Source organism: Mchenga conophoros, linkage group LG5 (genome assembly GCF_057382185.1).
Source record: "Mchenga conophoros isolate Kocher_MC1m ecotype Shallow Benthic linkage group LG5, M_conophoros_male_GT1.1, whole genome shotgun sequence".
In the NCBI taxonomy this organism is placed as follows: domain Eukaryota; kingdom Metazoa; phylum Chordata; class Actinopteri; order Cichliformes; family Cichlidae; genus Mchenga; species Mchenga conophoros.
This window is the reverse complement of record NC_140530.1, coordinates 24,369,623-24,381,008: the sequence shown is the minus strand read 5'-3', so window position 1 is coordinate 24,381,008 and position 11,386 is coordinate 24,369,623. Positions and strand designations below refer to the sequence as shown.

At 40.0% G+C, this 11,386-nt stretch overlaps 1 protein-coding gene across 3 annotated transcripts in view; it reads right to left on the bottom strand.

Annotated features, from left to right (window-relative positions):
* Nucleotides 1-123: 123 nt before the first annotated feature.
* Nucleotides 124-11,386, bottom strand: part of cacna2d2a (calcium channel, voltage-dependent, alpha 2/delta subunit 2a) — a 182,154-nt gene continuing 170,891 nt past the window's right edge. For all 3 annotated transcript variants that reach the window (XM_085274425.1, XM_085274426.1, XM_085274427.1), the window contains 15 exons: nt 10,771-10,868; nt 9,195-9,285; nt 9,035-9,097; nt 8,741-8,844; nt 8,540-8,638; nt 8,255-8,346; nt 8,119-8,166; nt 7,945-8,016; nt 7,701-7,853; nt 7,253-7,305; nt 6,213-6,268; nt 5,854-5,977; nt 5,442-5,551; nt 5,075-5,157; nt 124-4,162 (listed from right to left, as the gene is read on the bottom strand). In XM_085274425.1, coding sequence (XP_085130551.1) covers nt 4,040-4,162; nt 5,075-5,157; nt 5,442-5,551; nt 5,854-5,977; nt 6,213-6,268; nt 7,253-7,305; nt 7,701-7,853; nt 7,945-8,016; nt 8,119-8,166; nt 8,255-8,346; nt 8,540-8,638; nt 8,741-8,844; nt 9,035-9,097; nt 9,195-9,285; nt 10,771-10,868 — 1,369 coding nt within the window. In that variant the 3' untranslated portion in view covers nt 124-4,039. The remainder of the gene's footprint in view (nt 4,163-5,074; nt 5,158-5,441; nt 5,552-5,853; nt 5,978-6,212; nt 6,269-7,252; nt 7,306-7,700; nt 7,854-7,944; nt 8,017-8,118; nt 8,167-8,254; nt 8,347-8,539; nt 8,639-8,740; nt 8,845-9,034; nt 9,098-9,194; nt 9,286-10,770; nt 10,869-11,386) is intronic.

Sequence of the window (11,386 nt, the reverse complement as noted above, 5' to 3'; positions counted from 1 at the left end):
TATCAATAGGAAAATCTGTAAAACCCACAAAAAACAGTTAAAAATCTACGCACTCATTCACATTTTCCAGCCAGATTGGAATTTTTCCACCCCCCCCAAAAAACAAAACACCACACAATAAAATGAAGTGAAAAATATGAACATTATTTAATAACTGATTCTCTGTAATAAACAATTTGAAAATATTTTACAAGGAGTCACAGACACAATATTTTACAAATTTTGCCCTCTTCTTTTTTGTTTTCTTCTTCTTTTTTTTAAGCTTCATCTGTACAAAAGAATGGAGCGACGACATGGACTAGTGCCCAGAAAAGAAGGAGCTAAATCTTCCACACATACAAACATTCACACTCACACACGTACGAGGAAGAAAAGAAAAACCAAAAAAAAAAAGAGAAAACATTTTGACATCAGATCTCAAACTTATCAACAGTGCTGTATTCCTATATTTTTTTAAACTTCACTGAAAGTTTGACTGAATTTACTCTTTTTTTTTTTTCTCTCTAAATTGTTGCTGTTATTTTTTTCACACACGTGTCAAACATGGTCACATAGCACCAGACTACAGACTACAGAATCACATACACACGTGTCTTTCCCACATAGACGCACCAACACAAAGGGTCGCAGCGAGGGTCGGTGGAGGAGAAGGGAGACGCTTCGTGAAAACCCGCATTAATCTACTTTAGGGTGATGTTTTAAAGCTGACCCCTCCCTCTCGTCCCCCAAGCTGGTCCAATTATCTATTTATGTTCCCTTTTTTTTTGGCAAAATTAAATTTGTCAAACCACAGAAATCAGACATGTGTGTCCCTTCGGAAGCTATTTTCCATCAGGATGCACACACAGACGTCACTAGATGTCTCTCCCACGACCTTCTGTTTACCAGGCTCGTGATGCTCTGTGGAGACCCACTCCCTGAGCTTGCCTCTGACATCCCGTCCGCTCACGAAAAAATAAATAAAATAAAATAAAAACACCTGGAAGGTGACGTCCTTGGCTTACTTCTTCCTGGTGTTTGACATCTCCCAGCGGGGGATGAGTCAGTGTCATTACATGGTTGCTTATAGGTGTGTGCGTGTGTGTGTGCATAATGTCTGAGTGCAGGTGCACAGAGTGTATTCAGTTTGGGAGTGAGATTGTGTGCGCACACAGTCAGGAAAAGGAGAGTAAGTTGCAGGGGGTACATTTCCACAGGCACGTGTAGCGTTCATTTACAGACAGTGGAAATAGAGAAATACAGACAGAATAGTGGCACAGGACAGAGACAAACAGATGGCAGAAAAGTGAAACTGCATCCAGCATCAGATAGTAACGGGCCACATTGGAAATGCTCATTCTGATTTTCATTGTCTTTAACAGTATGAATTTTGTTTTTCCTCTGATTTGTCCAGAGCTGAGCTGCAGTTACTGTGCCAGCAACATTTGTCACATCAAATAGTACCTACGACTGTACAGAGTGTCTAGTTAAGCTTCAAAATGTCGAGTGAATCATCCCACCTGAGCAATACTACGGCAAGTCTCGGGTGGGATGTGAACATCGAAGGTCAGAGGCTTTTTTTTCTTTGTCTTGTTTTTTTTTTTAATTTTAAAAACTTCCACCCACTTTCAAGCATTTAATCAAACAGGCATCGATCGATAACTAATCATTCCGAGACGTAAAAATATAAAATTAGAGCTCACTATATTTACTGCATAACACCAAGAAAAAAAAAAGCCCAGGGGAGGGAAATACTTCAGGATCGATTTGTGTGTGAGAAAGAGGGTTATGTGGGGGTATCGGAGCTCCATACGTGTAACACTAAGGCATTTAGCGAGGTTTTGAAACAGAAAACACTGATGAACTACACATTCTTTCTGCCTCCTCTGCCCCCGTATATTAATATTTAAGCAGTCAACATGGATCTCCTTTTGTTTTCATAAAATCCCCCCCTTTTCTCCACAGCAACACTGGATTTGTTTTTTGTCTGTCGCAACACGCCGAGGAAAAACAGTTACACGGGCACAACTGCCATCCCCCGAGCACTCCACGACTCATTTAAAAAGACATTCCCTTTGAGGGTTTTTAAACTAACGCGCATACATCCACACACAAACACATACGATTCAGGCAGAACTATAGCAGTCAGGTGGCCCTAAAAGAAAGGAAAAGAAAACAACACAAAAAAAAGCTCTATGGCCAGTTAAGTTGCTGTATACTGATAGTGTAGCTCTATACATGGCTTTGTAAAGGAACGGTATAGTAACTCCATATGATGACAGTCAGGTGGCGTTGGAGGAGTACAGCAACAACAGCCAAGAGGGGAAAATACATTAAGCCGAGCCAGTCAGTTCGATGGCTCTGTGTAAAGCTATTTCTTTAGCCAACAGATTCAGTCTTAGGCTCCTGTAGTGTCCAAAGCCTCAAAGACGGCTGCTTTATAAAGGTACTATACAGTAGCTCTACTCTTATACAGCCGGTGCGTTCCAAAACAAAGTGCATCAAGGCACTATGAAACAGAGCGGCTCCTAAACATGGGAGTCTAAAATGACTTTTCACACATGATCAAATGACGGACTGCGATGGATTACAACCACACTACTTACTGCACATGATCACCATATTTAGTGGCCTCTTCTGCACTTTTGTTGGAAATGTTGATAAGCCCCTATCCCCCAGCAGCGAATGGTTTTGAAGTTTGAACAGCATCATTCAAAGGTAATACAAGCACACACCAAAAGAAAAATGATTAGCACCCCCCCCCAACCCAAGCACAGATGAGGAAGAAAGGAAGGGACAAAAAAACTGGAACTACTATGGCGGGGAGATTTGAGTGTTTGCTGTGTGACAAAAGTAAAGCACGAATACAAATCGCGGTTAGGAGCGTTAGTCGAGGTTGTTGGAGAAGCCTCATGAGGAGTGGCAGAGGTGAGCTTTTTCATCAGAGGGTGCAGAGATTTTTTTTTTCCCCTTTAAACATCAGTCCAAAGCCGAGGTCAGCGTGGCCGATTAATCGTAAAGGAGAATACTACACAACAAGTTCCTGCAGCAACCGAACACTGATTCATATTTTACAATAAAAGCCAGATAGCACTAACCTCAAATAGTAAGTATGAGGAAAAATACTTCAAGAAAATGAGATTACCATCGTGTAATTACATTAATCCCCAGTGGATGTCTTTTAAAAGCATTAATCTGTAATTATGAGTCAGCATTCAGCTGCCGAGTGTCTCCTCTTCCTCTCGAGCTTTATCCTAAATCTAAATCCATTTCATCTTCGTGTTTTGGCTATAAAAATAAGACCACACGAAAGTATATCTCATTTTGGCAAGTAGATATAGCGCATAAACTAATTCTTGTCTTTTTTACACTTAACTTCCTTTTCATGTTAAAACCTAAATATACTGTATGTTTAGAATACTCATCACTTCAGCAGTTTATATGTGACATTTTGTATACTTAACAGTTCTTTTATTTTTCTGCTATTTTTCTTCTATGGTGGCTATTACTGGCTGAATGGTCCACAGCCTCTTACAAGAGGCAAATGACAGAGCGATGAGACTCTGAGATGGAGGAAAGGAGAAGGAGGAGGAGTCCTGCTGTCCCTCTGACAGACAGAGGTGAAGGTGGACACGCAAACTCAGTTCTCCAGTCTGTGGTGGGAGGTCTTTGACGAGGACATCGGCCTGTCCTTTTCACCCTCCCTTGTCTGGATGGAGAAGGTGGTGGGATGGTTGTAGGCTTGACGGGGTGGTTGGGTGGCTTGATATCTCTTTTCTGACATTGCCTCTGATGATCCAAGTGGTCCAGCACCACCCTAGCTCATCTCGCAGATGAAGGTGAGGACGCAAATGTCTCTGTTTTCACAAAGCAACACAGACCAAAGCAAGCTGGGTAGCGCAGCGCTCAGGGCTTCCAACTCACCATGATGGGAAGTCCCATAATTACCTATGACTATACCAAGGTGGAGGGCGAAGGGGCTAGGAGGTGGATGAGGGGGGCTTAGGATGGGACAGAAGCTGAGGAGGGTGAAAAGGAGGACAAGTGCAGGAAAATGAAATTAATGTAGTAGGGAGAGAAGGTGAGGACTGACAGCTGGATAAAGCAGAAGCAGCTGAATGAGCAGTAAAGTGTAGAGGGATGGGCGGAAGGAGTGACCTCGCCCGCAGTCCGACGTGTTCTCCTGCAAAACCACAGAAAGGAAGCTTGAGTTATAAACTGAGTTTATATGAAAGTTCTTCCACCATCAAATAAACACTTACATTCAATAATCGCTCTCTGGTAACACTTTTATCTTACCTTCTATCTGCATCGAGCTCTATATTGCCAACAGAGTCTGAACAAAGTAATTTTCATTTAGTTGACTATACAGTGCTGTGAAAATGTAATCGCCCCCTTCCTCAGTTTTTAGTGTCGTTGAAGTGTTTTTGTATTTGCCACAGTTCATCAAACAAATTTTAGTATTAGATAAAAACTATTTTATTAAATGAAGATTTCATTTATTAAGGGATAAAGGCTATCCATACCTACCTCGCCTGATGTGAAAAAGTAATTCCTCCCTAAACCTAATAACTGGTTGTGCCATCTTTGGCAGCAAGAACTGCAATTGAGCGTGAGCGAGATGTAAATCTTTAAAAGTGTACACACAATTTTTGTTAGTTTTGCCTCAGTACACTTAATGCAACAAATTTCACAAAATCCCTTGAATTAAAGCATCTTGATTGTTTGATTTTTGAAATCCACTGCTGTGGTGTACAGAGGCAAATCTCCAAAAACTGGGTCTTTATCCAGCAAATAATGGGCCTAACGGCATATAATTACCAGGTCAATACTTGATCTCAGAATAAAAATAGGATATTTTTTTGTGTTACATAATGAACCAACTGTTACCAGCTGCATTAGAAAATCAGAGAAAGCTCAAAACCCCAGCTGGAGCCAACTGAACATAGCGATAGGATTTTAGCTATGCTCTGGTGACAAATTTTAAACATAGTATATTTAACTAGCAAGCACCAGGATTCAATGCTAAATAATGTTTTTGTTTTTCTTCACAGTAAGGTGGATATTCATGTGTTGTGTTATCTGAAAATCTTACAGCGATGTTACTGTCGAAGCAGGTGGAGGGTCCTTTTCGATAGCGTGCCTCAGGCGGTTCTTTACATGGATCCTCCTCCTTGACTGAAAATTGACTCCATTAAGGAAAATGAAACTCCTTTGTATTTCTTTTTCTTTCTTCTGTGCAATTTTTCATTATCCGCCTGAGCACCAATTCCTCATGCAGCCCTACACATGTAAATGACTGGCTATAATTCATGCCATCAATCTTAAAAATAGCCTTAAAATGAATGTGAAATGTTCGCGTTTCCACAGGTATGGTGATGAGGAGAGAAAATCTAGAGATGACAGAGTGTTTCTTCTCCAGTGCCAGCTGGTGTACAATGTGAAGGGAAAAAAAAGGATACACTCCTTCTCCTCCTGGGATAGCTTCTCTATCTCGCAGGTGTTGCATGGCATCTTTTCTGCTACCACAAACAGCAAGTTGGTGTTGTTTATCCTCTTGGCATGAATCAGCCTGCAGAGAGAGACAGCTCTGTCAACAACCCCCCTCTGCTCACTTACATCACAGACTCATTTGCTAATGGATGAGCGAGATTCATGAGACAGTCTTATAAGGCTCATTTAGCCAATGATACGACGATTTCATTAGAGCTGATATGGGTTAATCATCAGCAGAGTTTATTAACTCCAACAGAAAGATGAATCTGTCTCACTAACTGCGTCGCTGTCACACCGCGATTCTTCATGCTACTTGTCTAAGCATATGCATGTCTGATTATGTGTGAGTGTTAAAAGTACTACGTCACGCATACAGACCTGGAGCAGTTGCCACAGTCCTGCAGTATGTAGTAGGAACTGCTGAGATTACTAAAGAAGTACTGGGTCTGGATCATTACACAGCTTCTCTCTTTAGAGTCGATTCCTTCGGCATCCACCTCATCTGCATGAAAAAAAAAGAGATGATTATCTCTTTAACTCATTTCTCAGATCTTATTTTCAGCTTAATGCCCAAAGATGTATGTCATGTGTAATTTTTTTCACTACATTTGGATTTAAGGTTTATTTGCTGTTGGCTTAAAGCTCCAAATAGATTTGATCAAAATCTACTTTTAGCACTTTTAAACCTTTTTTCCAATATTGTATAAAAATGGTATCGTATAAAACATGTCACCCACCTGTGACAAACCAACTGTGGTATGCCAGTCCATATATGAACTGTTGGAATAAAGACCTGAGGAGACAGGATTTGTTTTTAATTCAACTTGTGGACAAAAAAATGTAACATTGTGCAATGATTAAAATCATGAGTCAAGCTTTTTTGTTAGCAGGAATACTGCACATGCTGCAGTCCAGGTAATGAGTATGGCAGGCCGTAAAACTTTACAAAACGAGTCACAATTACCTGACCACAGAAATAACTATGAAAATGATGGCAGTGCAATACAGTACAGTATAACATGTGATTGAAATGCAGACTTTCAGCTTTAATTCAAGTAATTTAACAAAAATATGTGCAGTAACTGTTCAGGTATTATACACATTGTTTTACATAGTCTCAAATTTTGAGAGGCATAAACTAACATTATTTTAAATATAAGGACTGTTTTAAATGTAGTCATTCAGCCTTTTTTAAGTGTGTGAAAAATATGCTCTGTTGGGCTGAGATCATTGAAGAATATACCATTTCTTTCCTTGAGAAATTCGTGTTTCTGCACTATCCTTCGGGTCATTATCCATTTTCACCCCAAAGCGCTGTCTGATAAGTTGTGCAGCATTTAGCTGAATCTGAGATTGAGAGTGTAGCCCTGTACACGTCACAGCTCATCCTGCTGCTTTAGCAGTCACAGCATCATAAAACACTACTGGCCCAGTTCCAGTGGCAGCCAAATATGTTCATGCCATAATACTGCCTCCACCATGTTTGACAGATGATGTGGCATGCTTTGTTTCCAAGTTAATGTTTGTTTCATCTGTCCAAATCATGGTCTTTGGGTATTTAAAATAACAGTGAAGAGAAGTAAAATATAAATTCAACACTTTGAATTAAATCCAAATATTATGTGAGGAGGGTTCACCTGGCCCAACCTTTTTCTTTTTTTTTTTTGTATTAACAAATTATGGATCTATGAAATAATGCTGGCTAATAACAACAAATATTATCAGTTTGTAATAAGTATAACACTTGCTGTATGTTACTATACATTAATAATCTTACCATGCAGCAGCTGATGTCCACCAAGCCAGGTTGGCAAAATCTGCAATAGTGGGCTACAGATACAGAGGGAAATAAAAAACAAAATCAATATTTAAGTTCAATCAAACACCCATTAGGCTACATTCGGGCTGCTTTTGGAATCAAACTATTCCTGCCATTGACGCCATATCCACTGACACCTGTGTGGAGAAAGTCTATAAAGTAAATGGAACCCACTTTAATATAAAAGTGATATCTCTCACTAGTTCACCCTGGAATCTGATATTAGTCCAATTAAACAAAAACTACTTCTTAAAAAGTCAGTAGCTGATCTGATTTTTGCACACAGACTTGCAGTGTGAATGCAGCTATAGTTTCCCCATACGTCCATGCATTGATTAAACTAATTGTCTTCTACTCTGCCTCCTTCATTTCACTCACGGTATCTCTCTTTCAAGTGTTATCTTACCACGAACACTCCTCTGGGTGCAGCTCCGGCTTCGCTGTTGGGCATCCGTTCACAAACAGACTGGTAATCAAATGATTGTTTGCTGTTGTAGAAAGAATTGTTGTAGAGCGCGTACATCAAGTAGGGGTCAACATCACTGAAGAACATGCCCACCTGTGGGGGTAAAAAAAACGAGGGCAAGCTCAGTGTAAAGCTAAGCGCGAGGCTACGATCAGCGGAAGAACGAATTCTTTTTTAATAAAACCTTGTTCCAGTCGTCCTTCTGATTGGACATGATTAGGAATCCGCCGTCATCTACTAAATAACACAGCAGATCCTGCGGACAGACACAGAAACGCACTGCTAACTGGAAGTACAGAGATAAGCTGGGGAGTGCTCAGATTCAGAAGGTCCAGTTAAAATTTGCATCAATACTTACATCACTGTTGGCTTCACAGTCCATTTCACAGCCCCTGTTTGGTCCACACTGTCACAGACAAGGAAAAAAAACAGTGTTAGCCAAATAAAAAAAGATTTATATATTACGTATATTATATTAAACATATGTATTTTACCGTATTTGAGCCTTGTCGGCTGTCTGTATGGTTGCTGGCAAGAATCTTAAACTTATCCGTCCAGGCTTCGAGGTCTAGCTTCACTCCGACAACTGAGGAAAGAAAGTTTAAAAGCTCACAGAAGAAAACGACAGGTGTGTAAAAAGAATAGATATATGCAGGGCAGAGACATGCCAACACAAAGTGACAAAATAACAAACTCAGACGTGTAATTATCTCGCTCCGAAAGCTTTTCTCTATCATTATATCTCAACAATTTGTTTCCTCTTTCAGAAGAGTACCCACCTGCAGGTTTGATGGTCTTCCCTCCTATTGTCATCTCCAAAGCTGTGCTGACCAGAATACCTACGGTGTCATTTTCTGGGTTCAGCTGCTCGTCCCTGGCTACAAAAAAGGGAAAACGAGCCAAGAGAGCGAGGTTAGAAACAAACAGCCTTTTCTATTACGAGGCGAGTTATATAACTCAAGACTAAGAGCATCATTCACCTGTTCGATAAGGCGCTCGGAAGATGTAACCCTTGTTGTCGAGGCTGCGGCGGTAATAGGTGGCATTAAACGGCTCAGGGTCTTCCTCCCAGGTTTCTGCAGCCCTAAGGTTTAAAACGAGAGATACCAGAGCTGTAATTGTCTCTCACGTATAAGCTGCCTGCTTTGCCTATCCCACATGTTTTTTGAAACTTAACAGCATACCACTTCAAAAGAGAACAAAGAGAAAAATGTATCAGAACTACAAAGCAGCTGGAGTCCAGACACATGGGCCTCGATGAAGAGTGCACTCACTTGTTTGGAAACACTCTTGTTATACCTCCATCTGTTGCAGCAAACACAGCCAGGAAGCCGTATCTAAATGTCAGGTGGAAGCAAAGACAGAAAGGGGCTTCAAATCAATATCCAAAAATCTTAAAATGCACTTCCCTCAATACTGGCTGGTCACACTCACGTGTTCAAATCTTTATTCTTCCACACTTTCTCGACCAACTGTCTGATGATGCCCGTGTCCAGAATGAGGTTGTGAAGGAGCAAATTGTCACCTGGCATAAGAGAGATTAGAGAGTTTAATCCACATTAGGGGTGCTGCCATATAGCAGCTGATGATAGTCGTTATATTCAAAAAATGAAATATAGAGATTGTGTTAACACCACGGTAGTAATCCAGGACTGGTAACTGTCTGATTGACAGTGATGGTGTTTGAGGTGACACTGCATTAATAGCAGATGTCAGGTATTCTGGATCATTAGTTCAGCAGTTCTTCTACATTTAAAACCCGATGAAAAAGCGTATTTTATGGTTCTTGAAAAGAAGAAAAAACAACAACAATTTGGGCATATTTGACAGCTGCACTGAGGCGACACATGGTCTATATCAGATGCCCAATGTGGAACGTGTGGACCAAATCCCGATTTTAACTCTTTCCTCCTTGAAAGCCTACTAGGACTAACCCTTAGCACAAACAGGAAGCCCTCAGATAAGGGTTAAAATCAGATATGGGTAGCAAGACATTCGCTTACTTCGATTACACAAACATTATGTATGAGTAGGTAATGGATAATAGGCACCACTAGGCAGCTCATTGTCCTTCTCCTGAAAACACTTGCAGCACATTTTGTGGTACATTTGAAAGAAAGGCAGGTCAGAGTGAGGTCAGAGGTCAAACATAAGATGATTTGGATGCAAACTGAAATGTGATATATAATTCCCTATTTACCTATATGCTGTCAATACAAACAACCACAGGTAGAAACAAATATTTAAATAGCTCTATATATTGTTATTAACACTTTGGCCTTTTTGACCTTGAACACCAGGTCAAAGATCAAATGTGATATATTTTTAATTGTGGTACTTTTTATATGTCGATAATGCACACCACACCTTTAAATAGGCTTTTGGTCAAAAAATCATTAAGTCGACTTTGAAGACTTTAGTGGATGTAAACAGAATTATGCTGGATTTTTTAACATGACCGCACTCTGCACCGCTACAAACTTCTATCAGAATTCATTCAAAACTTTTCCGGCCATCGTATTTACAAACACAAAGACTGCCAAAATAATAACCTCCTTGGCAAACAAAACAAAACAACCTAACAACTTTCTTCTACTGAGCTGCTGTGGTTATTACTAAATATTTCTCACCGAAAGCTTAATATTGCATTTGTTACGTACTATTTACAGCTGTGAATTAATACACATTTTCATCATTGGAGGATTTGCGACAGCAGGATAAAGCATGTGGGATTATCTCGAAATAAACTGTGCTCGTCACAAGAAAGAAACATGTCATCAGGTGCAGAAGTGAGGCTTGCTGATGCTTTTTAACTGTATCTAGGCAACAGGCAATAGGTTATATCAGATTCTGGCTACGAAGAAAATACCTATTAGTTGGATCACTGCTGTTTATTTTGCCTTTTTATGGGATATGTTTACAGAATATCACTAGACGAGCTCATGGTGAATTATTTAATGTAGAACAAACTGTGACTTTACTGTGTGGGTGAAAAGAAAATGAAACTCACATTGTTTGGAGTCTGGTGTCACCTTCTCCATTAGAGCAATGAAGTTGAGCAGGAACTCAGTGTTGTTGTTGGACAGTTCCAGATCATTGCAGTACTCCCTGAGGAGGAGACGCAGTGTTTTAATTCAAAGAGAAGGCAAAAATAGAGCTCGTTACTCTTATTCTGCCTCACTTGCTCCTCATAGATGGACACACAATGGAGATGAAGATGCACAAACCCATACACACATTACTTGATGCTATTGTGTGCCGCATGCACATGGCAAAGCTTTAATGTGCTATAGTGGTGTCAGTCAAAACAAAAGGTGGACTTGTACTGCAATACCGAGCATATTATAGGCTGTATGCACATGCAGATGATATTTTTTGCCCAATAGCTTCAGTAATCCTTACAATACATTGTGCAAATGCATTAATAATGCTTAATTTGTGTAAAACATGCAGCACCACAGTAGCAGCAGGCAAGAAGGGTTGATGTGTCTTCAGTGGTCTCGTGTAATGAGTGTAACTTGGGGAATACAATTTATGAATAATATATGAAAAGAAAATCAAAACCAGATGAATTTTATTCCTCATAAATGTAATTTTTGTCAAATGAACTTTTAACTATGAGTAAA